This window comes from Propithecus coquereli, unplaced genomic scaffold (assembly GCF_000956105.1).
Source record: "Propithecus coquereli isolate 6110/MARCELLA unplaced genomic scaffold, Pcoq_1.0 Scaffold786, whole genome shotgun sequence".
NCBI lineage: Eukaryota > Metazoa > Chordata > Mammalia > Primates > Indriidae > Propithecus > Propithecus coquereli.
The window spans coordinates 228,325-250,701 of record NW_012154018.1 but is presented as its reverse complement, the minus strand read 5'-3'; the positions used below and the strand labels follow the sequence as shown (position 1 = coordinate 250,701).

The window sequence follows — 22,377 nt, the reverse complement described above, 5'->3', positions numbered from 1 at the left end:
TAGTTGGAATTTTGAAGTAATTGCATTGAATTTGTAGATCAATTTCATTAGTATTTCCATTTTAGCAATATTAATCTCCTAATCTATGAACACAAATGTCTTTCCTTTTATTTAATTCTTCTTTAATTTATTTCAACAATAGTATGTTTTCAGTGCACAAGTCTTGCATTTCTTTTCTTACTCTTTTCTTAAGTGTTTTATTCTTTTTAGGTTATTTTAAATGAAGTTGTTTTGTTAAGTTCATTTTTAAATTGTTCAATGCTTGTGTATAGAAAGACTACTGATCTTTTATCTGATCTTTTTATACTGATCTTTTATCTTGCAACCTTGGTGGACTCGTTTATTTACTTTGATAGTCTTTTAGTACATTCCTTAGGATTTTCTATGTAGAAGATGATATTATCAGCTGGAGGTCCTCATTCGTGAACGTGTTTGTTTCTAATGGAAGTCAAAATACTTTTCTTATTCAAGTTAACTGGGTTTTTTTTATTTTTTATTTTTATTTTATTTTTTTGTCTATCTGTCAGTCTGCTTCTAGCAAGTTAACTATTTTATGAAGCTTGTACCATTCTCTTCTGGAAAGAAAATGTTTTATACAAGCTAGACTTCTAATGCAGAATTTGATTATAGAATTGTATTTGGTAAAAACAAAGCAGAATAAATTAAGGTGACTTCTTCCCCTCTCCCCCACTTCTACTGAGCATAAGGTGTAGACAAAATGCTGGGTTAAGGTGAAAATACTGTTTTTTGGAGATGTTAATGTTAAAATTTTGAAAAGATTTTAGTCTAAAAGTTCAGATATAATCATAAGTAGGTGTAGGATTTGACAGGACACTGATGAAATGTAGTATCTATTCTGTCACTTCATATCCATTCACTCCTCTTTTGTAACATAAACTCAATTTTCCTCAGAGGGATCACCTCTCCCTGGCTTTCAATCCAGGCAATTTGAGTGGTGTTGATACCACCCTAAACTCCAGGGATGGGCATGTGACTCAAGCCTGGCCAATCAGAGAAGTTTCTCCCAGTGGCCACAGAGATTTGTTCAGGGATTAGCACAGGATCCAATTCAAGCCAATGGGAGACTCCAAATTTTTATTTTTTATTTGAACTTTGAGGAAAGAGCAGCTCTCTTTTCAAGTGGACATTAACCTTTAAGGATGTAGGCCTGGCAATGCTGGCAGCCATCTTGCCTATCTTGATTTGTGATGGAGAGCAGAATAGAGAGGTAGAGAGAGACTGGTTCCTAATGACACCTTTGAATTCCCAGACCTGGCTATGCCTGAAGCAAACTATACCTGAACTTTTCAGTTATGTGATTCAGTAAATTCTCTTTTATCGTTAAGTCAATTTGAATTTTTGTGCTCATTTGTTTGCTTTGTCACTTACAAGCTAAAGATTCCTAAATGATGTACCAAAGGATACCAGATTTAGAAAGAATTTGCTTTCCTGTTCCTCTCCCTACAAGGTCACCTTGGGCTAGCTTAGTCCTTCAACAAGGTCACCACTCCTCTCAAGTCAGTCAATTGTACATGACTCACTCTTTCTGGGTTCTACTAACTGCTTCCTGCCCCTGTATCTTAGGGTCAATGGATGGTAAGAGTTCAGCTCCTACCAGGCTGGGTTACTGTACTATTTGTGGTCCCCTACATCTATGCTTTTATAAGTAATCCCATTGTAAATAAACCCTCTTGCAATTATTCTGTTTCGTCAAGTGTGCCATCTATTTCTTGTTGGGACCCTGACTGTTGTTATAGCAGTCCAGGAGCCTGCAAGGAAGTACATTCTGGAGAGTAAACATCAGACTAAGAGCCTGTTATATCCTTCTTAAACCTTTCTTAAACCGCTATCAACCCTTCCTCCCTTCTAGCCTGCAACTAAATACCTTTGTGAAGTAGTCTTTCAACTTGCCTTTCCTTGCCTTTGCCTCCATCCATTCTATCCACCCTCCTTCTCCCCAGCACACACACACAAATACCCAAACCTCCATCTTCTGCCTGGATAAAAGCACAGTGTAAATCACACTTCTGTATGAGTTGGTTAAATTACTCTATTACATATGAATATTTTAAAAAGAAGTCAGTAAAAAATTACCCTAATGAGGAATTTCAGTAGGGGGAAATATACTGGGATCATGGATTCCCCCACCCCAAATCAAACCGTATTAGCCTAGTAGACCTTAGGCCAGGGTAGCTTCCAAGGAAAGAAGGGATTCCTGCTGCAGCCTAGCTTCTGAGTTGAATAAGGGACTGGGAATATTTTTGTCTTTAATTGCAATGGCCACTAGAGATTTGCTCTGGGGGACAGTTTGTGGCCAGACGTGCCCTAAAGTCACTTAGCGAGACTTTCATCAAACATTTGCAGAGTTTCCCTTTGGATTTTGGTTCCATTCCCCTACCTCAAGGTTTCTCTTAGTGTTCCTTTCCTACACAAACAAACAGAAAAATTTATACCAGGACTCAACCTTGATGAAAAAAGGCTACTATGAAAAAGCAGTCTGAGAAATCAGAGCACGGAGACTGCAAAAAGGAAAAATGCCCAGAAATGAAACAACTTTTAGTTTCACCTTCCTATGGCTAAACCCCAAGAATCAAAAAAAGGGGGGTCAGGCATGGAAGAGAGGAAGAAAAATAGTCTTCAAGGAATAGGTTGTCAATTGTCAAATTTTCCACCCACATGGCTGCCCAATATTCCTGTGGGAAAATCAGTCTAAAAGGAAATCATACATTTCTTTTTTATTTCAATTTATTGTTGTCAACAACTCCCCAAGACAATATAAATGTTTTCTACTTGAAGATCCCCAGCAAATAGATGCTTAAAAGGTAACTTTAAGATAATAAATTCAGAAGGGTGGAAGGTAAAAAATCATAACCAAAGTCTAGCATGGACAAAACTATGAAGACAATTGGAAGTAGTATTTCTCATTGACAGTCAAGTAAAATCAAGTGCATTGCAACAGCTGATATACAAATCAAATCCTGGTACAGCACAGTATAGGGGATTATTTAAATTAATCTACTAGAAGTTTATTGAACAGTTAGAATCTAACTTTAATGAATATGTTATCATATCCAGTTCTGTATAATAAAGTTATTTTTTCGTGTCCTAGCTGACAACCCAAACTTAGTACTCTTCAATACTGCTTTGAAATTGTGGACACAGTAAATTCCATTGAATGGGAAATGTTGTTTGACAAAAGATTCATAATTCCTTGTCTGTTTAATAGTCAATGCATTTAACAGGATAATGTATTATGTACAAAATATAGCACCAGTAGTTGAATTCCTGTGAAATGTTAACTATTTTAACTCAAATTTGACATATGTTTCAAAATGTTTGGGATATCATTCATTGATTTTTAAAAAGATGGTACTTCCTGGTAAGCAGCAGCTCAGAGTAGAAAGAGCACTGGACCTGGAGTCAGATGCAATGCAGGTTGTTTTCTCTAAACGCTCTCTAATATCCTTTCCAGATCTAATGTTCTATTATCTTTTCTTACTGAATCTTGAAAGTTTGATTGATGGAGGTAATTTTAAATGGTTTAAAAGTTGTTGTCGTTTTCATTTTGGCCTTTTCCTTTTTAAAGGTTAGTTTTAAAAATTGAGGTAATTTTTAAATGGCTTTAAAGTTGTCTTTTTCATTTTGTTCTTTTTCTTTTTAAAGGTTAGTTTTGAAAATTGAATTTGTTAAGGAAATGGGTTGGCAGGAGACAGTTTCATTGTTTTTTTTTGTATTTTCCATAGACCTGATGTCCTATATCTTCTATCACTTGTTAATAGTGGTCAGCACCCCCTCTACTCTGTTGATAAGACTTGGAAGGTATCTATCTGGGAAGGAGATTTCAAAGAGCAACAACAGTCCTTTCACAAAGCCAAGAGAAAAAAACACTGCTACGGACTCGATTGGTGTAGTGTGTTTACATAACTGGCTTCAATTCTGAAGATTAAATAGCTTAGAATTTCTTAAGCAAGTTCACATAATCAAATGTTGCCCTCATTCTCATCTGCCCTTCTTCCCAACCCTACATGTGTTTACATCTCCACATCAACGTCTGACCAGTAGAAAATCACAAGCCAAGTGTCCAAAATTGATCTCAGCATCTTCCTCTCCAAACCTGCTTCTCTCTTGTTTTCCCAGTCTTAATCAACAATATCACTATCTCATTGGTTCTAGCCAAGCTCAAAACCTTGGAGTCATTCTTGACTCGTCCTTCTCCCTCATTCCCCCATTCCCCAGTCCTGTCCCTCTCCAATCCTCCCTTCACATTGTGGTTGCCAAAGTGCTCTTTCTAAAATGCAAATGCTATCACAGGGCTTCCCTGATTAAAATGCTTTAATGACTTCTTTTCACCTACTGGATAAAACTCAAAGACCCTAAATAGCTCTCTAGCCCAGTCTTTGCCACTCCCTGCCATTCCTCTGAGCCCTTTTCACTGCAGTTACATGAACTGTTCACAGTCACCCAAACACACCATGGTCTTTTCATAACTGTGGCTTTGGATGTGAAATTTCCTCTGCTACTGTCTCAGTTCTAGATAGTTATTTTCCCTCATGTTCCCCACGGTATTTCTACATACTAGTTTTATAACTCTCATCACACTATATCATAGTTGCTTCTCCACTTGTTTATCTTTACTACCAGACTGCCAATTCCCTGTTTTGGGAGAAAGTAAACATTGTAGAGGAGATTCAGACTCCGGATGCTTCTAGGTGGCATTTAAACTTGCTTTGGATCCTGAGACACTGTGCTATTCCCTGGTGCTTGCCTTTTCTCCTTGTCCCAGCCCTCCCCCTGCTGGAGGTGTTAAAAAGCAGTGGAATGATCATGGCCAAAGATATGACAAAGCAACCTGGCTGATCCACAACCTGGATAAACATCTGCCTCGTGTCATTTTTCAAGTAAATGCAAAACTGGCTAATGAGCCTTGGCTTTTGGATGGCCTGTCAGGAGCTTTCTGTCTTGTCATGTATTAGTTGGCAGGCCCTGATTTCAATCCCCAGAGCTGTAGCTGGGGGTCAACACACATATCCTTGATGGTCTCAAAGAACATCACGCTACTGTCAAACAAACAGCCCAAGAAGAATTAGCCAGTGGAGATCTTCTTCCATGGTTTCTTCTCTGCCTGAAGCTGAGACAAACCTGTTTGCAGGAATGTTTGCCTTTGGATGATTACACCGTAGAACAAGGAACCAAACAACAATCACATACATATGCTAAGTGTTCTCCCCAATTACAATGGGTTCTACCTCTTTAAAAAGTCATAGAGAAGGTCTTCATCTCTATCCCAGAACAATATCCAGTTAACACTGCTTTCTGTCCCAGTTGAAGATAACCTAGTCTTCAAATCAGTATTTAGTTGCCTGTGGGAGGCAGCCAGTTTCTCAAGCACCCCTGGATATAGAATTCTATAAATATAGTGGCCCTAAGTATAGCCTGGGTTGGTCTGAGTGGTGATTCCCAGGCAAGGACCTTGCCAGGCAGGTTTTGAAAAAAGGGGTTAGAGAATGAGCCTGGTTGGGAGGAATCTCACCTCTAAAACCCACAAAATTTTAGAGAACATGATGAATTTATAATCATCATAGAAATTCTCCTTCATAGCTATTGTAAATTTTATCAGACACTATGTTTACACTACAGTGAAATTTCTAGCAACAAGAATGGGTTTTAGTTTTAAGTGGAGGGAAAGGAAATTAATCTATTTATCATCAGGAGAGACTACCTTTAAAAAATCAAACAGCTCCCACAATGTCATTTTAGACACATGTCAAAGGCAAGGAAAGATGATCTCCTGTCTTAGGTGTCCATCTGGCTGTGTCCTAATTAAAGAAAAAGAATTCAGCTGCTACCATGGAAAACACAAGGTAAAACAGAAACAGAACTGGTTGGATTGGTCCCCTGAAGTTCTTACGTTTCTATGTTCAGGGTAAAGATTACCCTACCCACAAAACGATCATTGATGACATCATTTATGATGCCTTTGCCCTTAAGTTGGCACTGCACAGGCACTGCTTGGTTCTTCACCACGTCTGTAAAGTGCATTGCCACCAGGGGGGAGGTGTAGTTAACCTGTAAGTGGAAGAACAATGAATTCTAAGTGTGAGGAGGTGGTAGGAGGGAAGTGATCAGATAATCAGTGCAGGATGGGATAACCTCCACAAAGGGAACTGAATAAATCCCATGATGCCAAGTCACAAATGGCCAAAGCAACTGACATGCTCTCCCTCCTTGGGAAAGTGTGGGGAAATTACACATTTTTTCTCATAAGTCACTGTCAAATATCTGATTGTCCTCTGGGGGAAACCAATTCTGACTTGGTGTGATATGATTTTCTGGATATCAGGCCATGAATCAAAACAAAACTGTTACCTATCAAGTCCCTATGCTGGAGATGAAGGCTTCATTGCCCCAAAGCTACTAATGGGAGAAACAGGGAGGTGTGATTTTTTGGCATGATTGAGTGCAATGGTAGTAATTTGCCTTCTCCTGGCTCTGCCACTGATTAGCCCTGTGACCTTGGGCAAGTCATTTCCTCTCTCTGAACCCCAATTTCCTCATCTGTAAACTGGAGGGATTAGACCAGACCGTATATGAGATTCTTTCAAATACAGAAAGGAGTGTGATTGTGATGGGAATTGGTAGAGGGAGCTCCTGGTTATGGCCAGCAGCTATTCAGCCCTCTGTTACTGCCTGCCGCTCCCTAATTCTCATAGATCCCAGCCAGCCCTTCCTTCATCTCTGAACCCTTTCTGACAGCAATGACTGAAGGAAATACAGCTTACGTGAGTCAGTTTGCCGTAGTAAGGGTAGTAGCGGAGGTCAAAAGAAGCCGACTCTGGGTAGTAATTGATGGATCGGATGTCGTTTTCATCACCTCTCTGTAAGCAAAAGTAGGTATAGCTGGGTCATATGGTGGGTTGGAGTCTAAGCTAAAGGGACTCGTGCCCCAAGTGAAATCACTGTGTGACCCACAACCAACTGTCCCAGGAAGACCAGAAAAGCAGAACCCAGCAGAGCTCAGCCCTGACCTATCCCCAGGGGAGCGTTTCCAGGGAGCAATTATTCCTTGGCTTTTCAGCTTAAAGAATACCAAATAGAAAGCCTGGGCTGAGGAAGCCAAAGGTGCTCAGTATGACTCTCTGTTGGCTTCTAGAGGACCCAGACAGAAGAGATCCAAAGGGCTCGCAGTACCTGGTACTGATCTGGAAAGAGGGTCTACCACTTCCGTCCTTTTCCAGAGAATCATACTGGGCATGGCACCAGTATGATTTGACTTTGGAGCTGAGGCAGGTATAAGTTAGAACATGTGTAGTAAATCTGCTCCACAACTTGCACATTGCAGGCTCGGTTCTGTTGGAAGCTCGAACAAGTGCACAGGGACTTGATGCACAGGCATGCAGCCTACGGGTGGATCACCTAAACTCCTGTCTGTGACCACATTCTCTCAAGTGCTTAATTACAGTAGGTGGAGTTAGGAGCATAAACATGAGGGACCCAGGTAATGGAAATGATTAAAGTAAACAGGTCTACCCTCATCACATCATGTTAGGTAGGGGGCTGCACATTTGGACAAATAGTGCATCATTATTAGCAAATTTCTCACTAGGGTCATGTGATTACTTCTGTCAATATACTACAATTGTTCTTGGTACAAACTAAGCTCTCCTTAATTTATTCTAGTCATTATCTCATCCTGCTCGATTTCCACAAGCGGGTGTGGATTTGACCAGTATAGATTATTATAGAATGTATAGAGACTTTTAATATTTCTCTTTTTTTAAAGGACAGTTCTCAGCAAGGTTCAATGTAAGCTGAAAAAATGAGCAGCTTCCATTAGGGAACTACAAGCAGAACTCAGTCCAATTACTATGCTAGTTTAAGACTGAGTTGGTCTTTACGTTTTACTTATATAATCTTTTAAAAAGCACTAAAATTTAGTTTTGAGAATGGCCTGTGGAATCAGTTCTACTAGTTTTTAGTCACATCTCACATGTGTGAATATTTACACATACACACGTACATGTAAACAGAGTGAATGTCCTTCCTACCTTGTTCACCTGGCAAATACTGCCTGACTTTTCAAAGCTCATCTTCAGTGTCACCATCTCCCACATGGAACTAACCTTTCTCTCTTCAATGTCCCCATTATACCTTTCATAGCACTGGTAATACTTGATTTCCCTGACTTCAGAGAGAGAGTCATATTTATCTCAGCATCCCCAACACCTAGCAAAGGACATGGTATACAAAAAGTGATCAATAAATGCTTGCTGAATGTGGGATACTGGCTCAATAAATGCTGCCTTTTGCTGTTTTTTGATCTGCCACCATGAAGACGGAAGTTTTCGGTTGTATTTCTAATACTGAGAATGGGATTGCCCGGCCTCCCACATTTGCAAGACAACTGCCCAGGGCTGGGAGTGTTCAGTTGATTGTCATTGAACCCTGAGGAGGGAGCTACGGCCTGTTGAAGAAGCAAACCGAAGATCTAGGGCTTTCTCTTACAAAGGAGCTAATTGGTGCAGATGAGATAGGAGTTAATGGTCCCTCGAAGGACAGTTAATTAGCATATTAATGGAGTTCTGTTTATATTTCCCTTGTAGTCATTTGTTATTGCAACACCCAGTGCCACTGGTCATTGCTGCAAAACGTGAAATTCAGTTTTAAAATTGGGGACTAATGACTCTAATGAAAGCTGTTTGGTTAGTTCAAAGAAACAAGTAATTAGAGCTAAAAGCAAAAGTGTAAACAGAATCCCAATTAATGACTTGGCACATTGTTGTTCCCTGCTGTGGCCCCTGGCTGAGGTTCAGTCTTCGGCTTTTACAGGTATAAATCATGACACACTGACACACACACATACACATACCACACACGCAAACATATATGAACTGAATCCTTTCTGCAAAGAGGAAGGCCTGAAGGCACTAAAGGGAGTTGTAGTTATGAAAAGATTAACCCTTAACCTAACCTACTTTCTGTGTCTAAGTCCTTGGAAGGGACGAACTACCTTTTCGCATGAAACAGATGTGCTAACAACGCTTACTCGAAAGGGCACTTTACCTGAACTTTGCAGGAAACCTTCACAGGATCTCCAAGCTCAGGACGAAAGCCTACAATCTATCAAAAGAAAACCAGTGTTGTTTTTTTTTTTTTAAACAAAACAGATTTGACAGTAAAAACGGGGCTTTTCTAACCCCCTACCACCAGTCATCCTTCCTCAGGCACAAGCTTCATCTATTTTGCCCTCTCAGAAATGTTCCAAACAGTAGGAAATGTCAAACATCTTCAGAGCTGTGCAGCTCAGCTTATTCCTTGTTGTATTTGTGCCTGATATTCATACACAGGGGAAACTGCAGCAAGATAACCCTAAGGATGTAAAGAACTTTCTGATTTCAAGAGGGTGTGCCTGATAAGGCTCTGCCATACCTAAGGCACGGCAGGAGAGAAGAAAATGCATTTTCTATGATGTAAGAACTGTCCCCCATTCCACCCCATTCCCTGTTCCAAACAGCTCAGGACCCCATTCTTGACAGAGGCCATCAAGGGGCAGGTTTGGGGGTTGGGGAAAAGGATAGCAATAGGAAGTGTTCAGAGAGAAAAAGGATTTGATAGGTTTGTCTGGTTGTTTGTATTTCTGATGCTGTCAGTAAAAATTGCCAAACCTGCAGTGTGTGAAGACAGAGCCCAAGACAAATGGAGTGGCCAGAGCCCTCCTACTCAGCTCATCCACTTATCACCACCAGATATCAAGAGCCGATATACCCGGTTCATCTTTAGAAGAATACAGGGCTGTCCAGTAGAGTATCCAAAAGTAGGGTCCTCCAGACCAGAGCAGTTCTTCAGGAAGGAGCGCTTAAATTGGCAGGCCTTCTTGTCCTCATCCTCGTTGCCATCTTGGATGAAGTACTGCCCCGGGGGACAATCTACATTCATTTCCTCTTGAAGACTGTCATTATAACCTAAAGCATGTATGGGTGGCAAGGGGTCATTAGGCAGGTGCTACAGGGGAACACCATGTGCTCAGTAGTCCTCCCTCCCCAGTTTCCTTTCTGCAGCTTCCTTGCACTCCTCTGAAAGCCCACTCGGTCTACCCAAAGCCCTGTGCCCTGGCATCAAGTGCCGAAGGGCCTTCATCAGCAACATCCCTCCAGGAAGCCTTCCTGGTTAGTCACCTCAGCCCACTTTTATTGCCTTCCCCCTTGCTTCTCATTCCATGGAACTTCTGGACATCCATCTCTGGGTCATATGTTGTTCACTTTTTAACTTTTCTCTATTTCCCATTTTATCTTTTCAGATATGGTAAACTATAAACTTGGAGGGCTTCCTCTTCTACTTCTGGAAGAGGAATAGCACATAGTTGGTAGATTTTTGGAAGAGAGACTGACTGAATCATGGCAAGGCATGGCGTGTATAAAGAGGCTAAGTTCCTGGATTAAATCTCTTTTAAGTTCATGTTAGGAAATGTCTTCCTTTGAGTTCAATGAGAGGCACCTGATTGTAAGAGAGTGAGAACCATGGGACAGAAGGAAAGTGGAAAAAGAGGAAGAGGAAGAGGAGAATGGGGGAAAGGGGAGGAGGAGGAGGAGGAGGGAATAAGCCAGTTTCTCATCCTTTACAGAGGGAAGTTAGCACTGCAAAATAGAAGCTCAGATTAAAAGATATAAACCAATGACAACCACAGGGTCTCTACTGAGAGGGCGAGGGGGTGAGATCTTGTCTACTGAGGCCTGAGGCATTCAGGGTTAGTGTCCTTTTACATTGGATGGAATGTAACATGTGTCCAGGGTACACATATCAGGGAGAGAGCTGAAAGGGGCTATCTGTGAGGTGACTCTTTGGGTTACCAAACACCATACATAGAACTGGCTTTGAAAATAGCTGCATTATTTCCAATTTGGTTCTAAATGATGGAGCCCGGTTAGTCCTGTTAGACCTAGTCCTCATGTATTCATGTTCGAAGTAGCTTGCTATTTCAGAGGCGACTGTGCACCTGTGATTCACCAGAAGTAAAAGTCAGAATATACTGCTGGATCTTCATCTACATAGGTTGTGACTTGGGTTTGATATTATTAAGTGGCAACTGGGAATTTTAAATCTATTTCAATTACGGCTATGCCTTTATTTTTCCTTTGACAAAGCTACATTTAATTCAAGGCTTTGTTTTTTTTTTTTTTTTTTTTTTTTAACAAGAACTATAGTCAAATAATACCTTCCTAAATAGAAGCTGCAATCACGTGCTCATTGTTTCTCTTGAGGTAGTTCCGTTAAAAATAATGTGACATGAGCATGACCCTTATTGCAAAATCCCAGTCCTCATGGGAATGAAACTGATACTCTTGGATGTCTATTTCAGAGATGTGTTTCTGTTTTAGCAGGACATATTATCTGCTCTTAGGAACTAAAAACTCTCAGCTTTTCCTAACATTCCCTGCCTTCATCATCAGGTCAGAATTGGTATTTCTCCGTTTACTAGCTTCTCAGAGGGATTTCCTCAGCAGAGATTCTGGCAATACATTTGCAACATCTCACAAACACTTTGAAAGAAAAGAAGATTTCATGCTGGCTATGATGTCCAAAACGTTTTTGTGGCCCAAAATGGAACTACATGGACTCAGAAAGAACCCAGCCTCCTTCATTTTACAGGTGAGGAATCTGAAGCTCAGACTTAACCAAAATATTAATAACACTGAGCATTACTGATATAAAGTTTCTAACTCCTGGTCATATGGCAGCAGCACAGAATTATGAAAAGCAGCACCTCTCAAACTTTAAAGTTCATATAAATCACCTGTGGATTTGGTGAAAATACCTATTCCAACCCAACAAGTCTGGGTTGGGGCCTGAGATTCTGCCTTTCTCTTTCTAACAAACTCCCAGGTGATGTCCATGATGCTGGTCCCTGGGTGACACCTTGAGTAGCAAGGGCATCAAGAACATGAATGTGGGTTCAAACACTGGTTCTGCTGCTGGGAGACTTTGATCAAGTTACTTCCCCTTTTTGAGCCTCAGTTTCCTCACCTGTAAAATTGGGACGATCGACTAACTCTATTATATAGGGTTAAAGTTAAATGACAAAATTTATGTATTTAAATAACACTTCCTGGCACATGATAATGGATTGTTCTCCTCCTAATTCAGTGCACATTCTACCAGCTACCCTCCATCCCCCCACCTCAGCCAGGCCAGGACAACCAAACCAGACTAACTGGGTTTTTTTCCCCACAAAGATTAGATGTATCAATGCAAACCCCACTGGAGCTCCTCTTTGATAGCTGGATAAATACAGAATCTGTGTGCTCTGTGTTTAACCTTAACCAAACTGCTACCTCAGCTTTTACTACGTGGAAGGGCCTCCCACAAACCCATTCATTTGTCCCTGAAAATTTATCTGATGATGCTATAGAGATAGATATCTTGAAAATATTTGGGATCAAAATGTTGGAGTTGATTACCACCCAGGGATTCTTCCTCTAACTCCTTCCTGGAATGCTGTTAAATAAAGACACTTGTTCTCTCTCTTCAAGATAAGGCCCATCTCCAATAAACAATTTCTCTTACCTTGAAAAAGTATAGAAGCCAGGAATCTTCCATCTCTGGAGAACATTCTCCTTTTCTCACCACTATCTCCCCCCAGAATTATCTTTTATAAATGATCATTATTGAGCTACCTGGATGTGCTCGGGACTTAACTAAGTGCTGTAGGGTGTTCAAGAAGAGAAAACAGGCTCTCTGCCTCAAAGAGCGTATAGTCTTGCTGGAGAGTTGGTTTGTATGCTTTCAAGACAACATACACTAGAGCAGTTCTGATTGTATCTACAGGTGCAGAGGGGGATGAAAAGTAAGGAAAGACCATGATGGGTTGCGGTTAGTAAGATTGGGATTTCTGGGCCAGGTGAATTTTGAATTTTGAATTCCCACCCATCACCTTTCAAAAGAGCTTTCCACTATTCAGAGGAACTTACTTACCCTGGAGAAAGCCATTTAGGCTAATCACATAATGCTGCCAAGTGTCAGGTTCAGAAACGTTGAAGTTGAAGTTAAGGCTATGGGCGAAGGGTCTGATCATAACTCCTGGAAATGAAAACAGGTCTTGGATATATTAACCCATTCTTTGGATAATTTTTTGGTATTGATTCCCATGAAACCATTTCCCCCCAGGCAATCAAAATGAAAAGGACCATAATTTGCCAAGTACCATTTTACTTTTACTCTTAATAATTGAATCTCTAAGTCATTACCGGGAAGAGCCAAAGTTAATTGAGGCTGAACATGCTGTGCAAGCAGATTTCTGTCCAGCAAGTTCTGACAACACAGGGCATTTGGGCACACTCACCAGGAGGCTTCACCCGCTCAGTGAAGGTCGGCATGTAAGGACTGATGGTCAGAAATAGTGTGTACATGCAGAGAGTGATCACAGCAGCCAGGGAGGCATAGAAGAAGAAGTAAATGACTAAGATCAGGCCTGCAGAGTAATCAAACATGAGAGTGGTCAGTGCTTGCCAACAAGCCCTGCCTCCCCACTCGAACTCATGAACCAGAACCAACCCAAACGAGAGATGGCTTTTTAATAAATCCCCCAGATTCAGTATGTCCTTGCTTATTCAGACTTCACCGATTTGGAATTGGTGAGGATTGTGTCAGGGGTCCGATTGCAGTTTACCTTTACAGCGTCTCCGATGGAAGGGCTTGCTGAGCAAATGATGATCATGAACAAGATTATAGGGGAGTAGAGTTTAAAGTACTGCAGAGGGCAAATTGCTTGAGAGTCTTCTGGGCAACGTTGATGTCCTAAGTACAAATCATTCTTCTCTATTCATTAAAGCAGGTGCCCTGAAGAGTCCTAGCAGCTTGGTTCCAGTGATTATATGTATTTGCAAGTGATGAAAACAGCGTTTCTTTTCACATAGTCTATAATTCAAACTTTTGATTAATTTCCACTGGACTTGCCTCTAATCAAGGCAAAGTGAGATTTTGCCCTACTTATTTCAAATCTTATTCATCTTTAGCAAAAGTTTAAGTGGTTCAGCTTTTCAAAAAGAACACTAACACAGGGTGGGGAAGGGAAAAGGAGGAAATGGTACTTAATCACTGATACTGCCCGTGAACTTACGTAAGTAATAGAACTTCTCTGTACCCCTGATTCCTCACAGGAAAGCAGGGATAAATTTAGCACTTACTTCATATTGTAATCTATATCCCTAACAATATCTGAAATTCAGCCTTTCCTTACATTCTATCCTGACTATACTACTTCCTAACTGTTTACACTTGGACATACTGTTCGCCTCTCTTTTTGCCTCAATTTTCTCATCTATAAAATAAGGACTATAAAATAATAGTACTCACTTCTTAGCATTGAATAATGCATATAAACAGCATAGCACAGAGCCTGGTAGATACTAAGTGCTCTATAAATGGCAGTCATTGTCATTGTTACTATTGATATTATTATTGCTATGGAACCAGAAGCATAGTTGTGTGAATTTTCCCTCTGTGGGCTGTATTAAGACTAGGTTTGCCCCAGATTAGGCACCACAGAGTGAGGTGAATGAGCACGAGATTGCTGAGAAACTCTTTTCAAGTCCTCCTTGGGGTTCTCTCAGGCAACAATATTTGGCTCCACTAGCAGCAGTGACATGATGTCAGAACTACAGATTTGAACTGAATCATGAACGAGAAACTGGAACAAACCACAAAACTTTGCTGTACTCAAAACTGAATCCAAATATTAATTTTTAAATTGAACCATGAACCAAATAAAATTAACCAAAAAAGGAGTGGGGGAAGGGGGGAAAACTGTAGCAATTCAACTAGAAGTAGACCTGACCTTTTATGTTTTATTAGATGAACTAAAGCAGAACTGTAACCTGAACACATTGATTCAGCAGGAGTCTCTGGGGAAGAAACAACAGTGCCTGTGTGCCTGTGATACTTGGCTGTTGCCCAGTGGCTATTCTAATGGGATTTTCCCCTGTGCTTCCTCCTCCATTCCAATACCCTTATCCCCATCCTGGGAGTGGATCAACACCTGGAAGCCATCCTAGGGGACCAAAAGACTCAGTTTTGTGGATGAAGGGAAAGCAGTGAAATACAGGTGCATTCCCTTGGAGTTATCTTCCTTCTTTCCCAGCATGTGTGGCCAGGAAGCTGTAGATGGGAAAGTGGCACTAGCAATGAATTCCCTCAGCCTCACCCAGGAGTGGGTGCTCAGAGTCTGTGATAGACTAAATATCTCAGCTACCCCCAGGTGAAACGAAGCAGGGTCCCCATCTGAACCCACTGATCCCTCCAGCCCTTTCTGCCACAGATGTTCAGGTATTACTTGGGCCCCTCCTCTAGGTAATGTAGGGTTCTCTCTTGAATGCCCCACCCAGCCTTGGATAGACCAGTAAGTACCCATGTTCCCAACTCTTCATTCCTCCCACTAAAACACCTCATCAGGTCCTGAGGCCCTATCCATTAGGGCCTTGTTCATTATTACAGTTCATGAAGATGGTGTGGTGCTCTGGCAAGAGAATGAAATCCGGTGTTCATCCAACCTGGGCTTGAATCCCAGCACTGCCACTTAGTAACTGTGTGACTTTAGATAAGTTACTTACCCTCTCTAAGCCTCAGTTTCTGCATCTGTAAAATGGGGATAATAATATTACTACCTCATATGGTTCTTGTCAGTATCCAATAAAATAACATATAGTTCCTAAGAATAGGGGTTGCCCAGCTACCAAAGGAAAAGCCCAGATTGTATTAACAGGCTGAATATATATGTTGGGCAGGTTGATGTCCAGATTGGAACAGGGTTAGTAAATGCTCCAGTGGGAATGTAGTTCTTAGGAAAGAAAACAGCAAGGCATGTGCTTTATGGCCAAGGCATTAACGTTACGATTTGCCTTTTGCCCAGGGTAGCCCAACCAAAGAATTCCTGGGCTCTCCTTAGACCTACTACCCAGAAGTCTGGCTATGGCCTACCATGCAGTGTTCCCACTGCCATCTCTTCCCTGGGCACTTGAACCTTCCACCCTCGTCCCCACTTATTGGCCTATGGATTGTCCTCCACAGGAGCAATTTGGATCAATTCATCTGGTGAAGTTCCAGTGGCTGGCTGCTTAAGGGTTAATGTATGGCTCCCACTTCCAGAATCACACTTGCATTCTACAATGACTGTTTTTCCAGGCCTCTTTAGGCAAGAGAGAAACAGCTGTGCTCCCTTTGGAACCCCAATGAGTGTCCAACACTTGTCTGCAGCTTCCAGAATGTCGGAATGTCCCTTAAATGGTACATTTGTTCCAGTTGAGAGTTTGAGGGATGGGCAGAGGTGGGGCTGGGAACTGAGGAGGGGTGAAGGGAGATGGGTGTTGTTCAGAGCCCCACACCTGCTATTCCTAATTCCAGGAAGCAGGACTGGCTGTTTCACCCTGAGTGAGCTGAATTAACTAGTCAGGGTGAAACGTTAACTACGAGGGAGAGAATTCTCAGCCAAAGGGTCTTTAGAAGGCACAGCCATCAACTTCAGCAACCTAGACCCTTGGCACTAGGGGACTCCTATTTCATCCATAATATCCTCTGTTATTTTTCTTCTGCAAATTGACTGAGTTCCAAACCAGCAGCTGCTCTTTTTCTGGGCTGTACAGAAAGTGTGGTAAGTATGAATTTTACCATGGGCTAAATCTCCTGGTGGGGAAGGCTCAGCATTAATAGTTTAAGAGGTGAATAGGACCCTGGGAGGGAGGTGCTGGGGAAGTTGTGAAGTGAAAATGGTGGCGCCATGTGGTACAAAGAGGAAATGCTAAGGAATACAATTCTGTCATTGATCAAGCAACATGGAGGCTCAACCTTAATCTCCAGTAACGATCCTTTTAAACCTAATTCCTCTGTGTCTACCACGGGAGAGGAAAGCACCCACAAGCCAGGGCCAAGAGCAGGCCTCCTGGCTCTCCTTCTCTGACATTATAAGATAAAGTGATGAGGCTTTATAAAAACCCTTGGTCAGGTTGGCAGGGACTTGGGTCTCATATCCTAGAAATAGTCTTCGGCATAGTTCTTTCAATTTTACAATTTTAACATCTTATTGGAGCCTCACTCTGATCCTGTGAGAGAGGCAGGGCAGGGATCGTTTCCCCCAGGAAAGGTAAACTGAGGCTCAGAGAGGGTAAATGGTGGGTCCAAGGACACATGGATAGAAAGTGACAGGACTGGGACTTTAAAAAAAAATCCTGTGTTTTTTCAACTCATTCTCGCTGTCTCTCTGCATTGCAATGGATGTTGAGCCCAGTGTATTTCAGTTACACAATCAAGTTTGTTCATCCATTTGGAGTTTGTGCTGATGGAATCTGTCCACAGTGCAGGCATTTCCCTAGGCATTGGTGCCTTTACATGAAATGCTAAGAGAAGTTTGCAGACAAGCCCATTCCAGCGTATGGTAAAGGACACCACACCAAAAGCAAAGGACACCAGACTGGGGCATTGGATGATTGGGACTTACTCCAACTCTGACCTGTTCGGGCCAGAGACATCCTTCTCTCCGGATCCCACAGGTATTCGTTCAAGATCTGCAATTTCTGCCACCAGGCATTGCCTGTTGGCTGCCCCTGACCCTCTTCCTCCTCCTTTTCCTCCTTCTCTTCTTCTTCTTTCTCCTCCTCTTCCTCCTCGTCCAATTCAGGCACCACCATCACCCGAGCTTCTTCTTCTGCTTCCTCCTCTTCATCTGCCAAGTAGTTCTGGTTCACTTCATCCTGATCATCCTGAAACAGTGACAAAACACAATCCCCTTTATGAAAAAAATTTCCAATGGTGCATCCCACCAGCCAAAAATAAATGGAAACAACTCAATATTTGGAGATGCTTCAAATTTCCACTTCCCCATAAACATACCAATTGTTACAAGAGGAGGATTCTCTTTCTCTCTGTTGTTTTGAAGGAAATATCCTTTCTATGACCCATTTTAACTCAATATTCTTTCCCTAGAGGTGCAAATTTTATTCTCGGCTTCAGGCATTTGGGCTCTTCCCCTAGCACTGTTCATGTCACTACTCTGTCCTGGGGCATTAGCCACCTGTTTAACTTTGGCCTATAAGTACAGAGCTGAGGTCACACGGGGGGATGGAGAAGTCTTAGACATTTGTATCCATGATGGCAAATTCCCAGTCTAAGCCAGCTTCGTCCTAACAGCCTGTACACTTTCAGCTGCTCAACCTCACCATCCCAAGTAGTGTCTAAAAATAGTCTGGGACAGACATCAGGAGGAGAGACCAACTGCTGTACCCCTCCTCAAAACTTAGCCTGGCTTCCCAGCAGCAACAAGAGATGGGCAGTTATTTGTTGCTTCTCTGACTATTGCCTTAGCTGGAACCTCTTCCTGCCTTAACCTGGTGGGAGAGACCACCTGAGAGCTGGGACCCCAGGCTTCCTTAGTCTCCCCCTGTAACCTAGGCAAAAAGCTGGGCACGTAGTAAATGCTCAGCACATATTTGTTGATTGACTGATTGCAGGCATTACTTGAGATTTGAAACTGTAATCTTCTCTGAGTGGTTCTAAGAAAATTAAACCAAAAAAAAAAAAAATAGAAAAACCCAGACTTCACCAAGTGGTGTTTCAAATGCCTCCCAGCCACAGGCTGGAGCGCTGTATCTTTGCTCTTTGGGGGTTTGCCAAGGCTCACTGCAGCAGCAGAAAATGAGGCCACCCTCCCTTGCCTTTGCTGTCCAAGTCTGAAGAGCGGCGGGGCCTGTGCACCTGTTGGGTTGGATATGTCAAACACTAGAGGCCAGGGGCTCTGTGCTGCTCCCTCCCTGCCTGATTCCTCAAAGGCCACTTAGAGGGCACTCAGCTAAAATGCTGCCTTTGGTGGGGGATTTAGCAAATTTGCTTGTTCAGAATCAGTAAAAGTGATACAGAATGACGAGGCTCATCTCTCAGCATTCAGCTTGCCCAGAACTATCTAGCTCTTGATTATAAGCACTCTTAAATTGCTCTCCAATTTGTTCCAATGTACAGCTCTATATCACACACCATATCAGAACTGACAGGGACTTTCAAGATTTGCTTGTCCATCTAAGGCCCAGAGAGGGGACAGGATCTAGGCAAACCCACACAGCAAGTTCATGACAGAGTTGACAGTCTCCGAACCTACATCTCTTGATACCCTGAATAATGATGTTTCTCTTCTATCACATTGAGCACAGGTGCCTAGAGGTAGCTTAGCAGATTTATGAAGCACAACAATGTCTGAGGTTCCGTGTTCCCAAAAGATTGTAGGCACTTAGAAGCAAGGATTTGTGATTGACATGGACTCATAATGTAAGGCTCAGGAAAATAACCTCATCCATCACTCAATATTGAATGGATTAATATTTGTTCTTAAATCTCTTTCACTTATGTGTGAACCTATGTACATATTTGACCTCTCAAAATACACTTTGAGCACCCCGGAGGAGGGTCCGTGTTTTCTAACCTCTCAATGGCCTCCACAGTGTGAAGCCCACAGCTTCACAGGACCCAGTGGGTCCTGACCAAATAACAGCGATGCCTGCCTGACTTAAAACTCCTGATGCAGGACTCCGGAGGAATGCTCTCACAGAGCTGGTGCCCCTAACCTGGCAGTCATGTGTGCTGGAGTGGGAAGTCATCATGGCCCCCAGAAAATCTACTGTACCTGAGAATCTCAGACAATTTGAAGCGTAACATTTTATCAAGGAGGAATTTATATTCCTTTTATATTTTATGAATAAATTTCTTTTCTCCCCTTGTTGCCTATGCCTGCCTTTCTCCTCTGCTCCACAGAGGAGGCAGTTGGCCTTGGCCTCAGCCTGATCTCATTTGTAGATATGAGCTCTTGTGGTAATCCCATTAAAGATGGCTTGTCATTAAAGCTTTACCCTCCTGGGAAGAATTGATCTTCTCGGAGCTAATTTCCCCCTGCAGCTCTCATGCCACCTGAGACTTACTTCAGGAACCTCAAATCTTTTCTCCTCTCCCATTTCCAGGTATAGAGGAACATCACATTGTGCAAGGGAGGTTTTCCCAAAAGGTTCCTCATTAATTAAATCCTGTGTAAAATGCACTTTTGTGAAACTATTTAACAAAATGCATTAAGGAATCCTTTGGCGATGAGAATGCTTATCCCCAAGGTTCTGTTTTTGTTGTTTCCTAAAGTGGCACTACCCTCGGGTGATATTGTGTGTGTGTGTGCACTGGAATATGGTAGTGGGCGTGCGCTGGGCCCATCATGTTTCCCTAAAAGGGAAGAGTCTGAAGGACAGAGGGTGGCTCCATTTTGAGCAATCTAAATATATAAACATATAAACAAATATATAAACAAACAGTATGACCCAAAGGATAAATTTGTGCCCTGCATTGAGTAATACCCCATAAACATTTGAATGGTTGGTTAATTTTAAAAAAGAAATTAGTGCATGATTGCATCAAATAATTTCTTTTTAAATTTTTATCAAGTATTATAAAGAGCAAGATCCCCTGATGTATTTAAAATCCAAGCCACTTAACAACTAACTGAAGTTATGCACAACACTTTAACAACATTACATAGAAAAGAAGGCAAGTAAGGAATAGTTATATATGCCCCACAGCTCATAACTGCTCTGAGAGCTAGAAGGAACCTTGCGGAATTCAAAAGAAAGATTTTACAAATTGTGGCTAGAAAGCTAAGGGAAGCCCTCTGTAGGTTGATATGGGGTTAGAAGAATTTGTGTTTTCTTCTGCTGGCTGTTGACAGTCTTCGCTTAACTCCCTGGTTATATAAGTGGCTATACCCAAAGAAAAATGAATTAGGCTTTGTTTCCTCCTGGGCTCAGATCACAATCCTCTCTGGGAAAGACTTCAGAATCCTCACCAAAAAGTACTGTGTGTCATGCATATTAATAATTTATAGCAAAGTAAATGCAAAGAAACTTTTAGATCAAATAATTTGTAATGCACCCTGGAAATAAATGGTTACACCAAAGGAGTGTGTGCATGTGTGTGTGTGTGTGTGTGTGTGTGTGCATGTTTGTTAGGCAGCGTGGGGTGGCAGATCAGGGGTTAGGGAGCTGCATACTGCACATAAAATGGAAAGAGCACACAAGATTAGAAGCAAGGAGACTTGCGTTCTCACTTTGGCTCCTTCACTGACTTGCAGGTACCTCCCGAGCTCTTGAGCCCCAGCAGCCTCCTTTACCTAATGAGGGGTTCTGGAGAGATGATGTCTAGGATTCCTCCCAGCTCCGATTGACAATCCTATGATTTCAGCTCAAGTTTGATATTTCTGTTTTAGAAAAAGAGCAGCTGCGTTCTAAGAAACTATCACCCAAAGGGACTGAGACAGCTGGATAGGCAATGCCTTTCATTTCCTCTTCCTCTTCCCTTCTCTCTTGGCTAAATTTCTTGCTGTCAAAATGAAACCTCTGCTCCCAGACTTCAAAAGGTCTGTTCAAATTCTAGACTCCCAGGAAAAAACCTTAGAAGTCCCTCTATTCTCTGGTATCTTCCCCTTCCCTAATCTTTCTTCCACAGTAAGAGGGGCTTCCTCCTTCCAGCCAGCAATTTAGGGTGCCCTGGGATTCTAGGAGTCACTGTTCCTTTTTGAAACCCTGGGCTTCCCTAGACTTTGCTGTTTCTGCCCATCCCAAGGAGAGGCAGCTGTGAACCAAGGACTACACAGCCCCCAACCCCTACCCCATTACAAAAGGAGGAAGCAAAATATTCTGCCCCCTGGGACTCACAAGTCTGTAGCGATAGCCGTAAGGAAAGGCTGGAGCCCTTCTGGACCGGAGTTGCCTTCTCATGGCTATTCAGTGGGCAAAGACACAGCAGAGGCAGGCAAGTGGGCGAGAGTTCTGGAGCTTCTGCTGGTACAGGAGACACTGGTTGCTGGGGACACTTGGCGCCTGGCAAAAGTGAACCCTCCTGGCATGAGCCCTTCCCCAAAATAATCTAACATGCCCCTCTCTCATTGGTTGGCCCCTTCCCCGAATGAAGGGAAAGCCCTTATGGAAAAGCAAGCTCATCATTACAGGGAGGGGGAGATATTCTGGGTCACGAGGATGAGCGGCTCACTGCCCCCCCCTTCATGTGTCTTTCCACCCCTTGCCCTTCTCCAGCACTTGAGATATGATGGGCCCAATGGAAATCTTAAGTCATGTTCTTCTCAATTGAGAGTTGGATATCAGTGTGTGCAGGGGGTGGGGCCCGGGTGGGAGTTGGGGGTGAGGGGAGATGGCCAAGAATAACTTGCTTTTTTCATGAGGCTGATCTCATGCAAAAGGATCTAGGGTGTCAGGAAAGATTCCCTTTGCTTTTCCCCCCACCCCCACACACACTCCAAGCCACCTACAATATTCCTTATTTGTGTCAATCCACGAGCTTCTTAAAATGTGGAGTGTG

At 42.4% G+C, this 22,377-nt stretch overlaps 1 protein-coding gene across 2 annotated transcripts; it reads right to left on the bottom strand.

Moving 5' to 3' along the window:
• Window positions 1-5,879: 5,879 nt before the first annotated feature.
• On the bottom strand, window positions 5,880-21,859 carry ATP1B4 (ATPase, Na+/K+ transporting, beta 4 polypeptide). 2 transcript variants are annotated; one of them, XM_012662865.1, is made up of 8 exons: window positions 21,717-21,806; window positions 17,480-17,741; window positions 13,334-13,462; window positions 12,967-13,071; window positions 9,763-9,959; window positions 9,061-9,117; window positions 6,780-6,875; window positions 5,880-6,066 (listed from the first exon to the last, which is right to left on the bottom strand). In XM_012662865.1, the coding sequence occupies exons 1-8, from the start codon at window positions 21,777-21,779 to the stop codon at window positions 5,905-5,907; spliced, it is 1,071 nt and encodes a 356-aa protein (XP_012518319.1). In that variant the 5' UTR covers window positions 21,780-21,806; the 3' UTR covers window positions 5,880-5,904. The 2 variants fall into 2 exon arrangements, with proteins under 2 accessions (XP_012518319.1, XP_012518320.1); XM_012662866.1 differs by having other exon boundaries at window positions 5,905-6,066; window positions 17,492-17,741; window positions 21,717-21,859.
• Window positions 21,860-22,377: the final 518 nt, after the last annotated feature.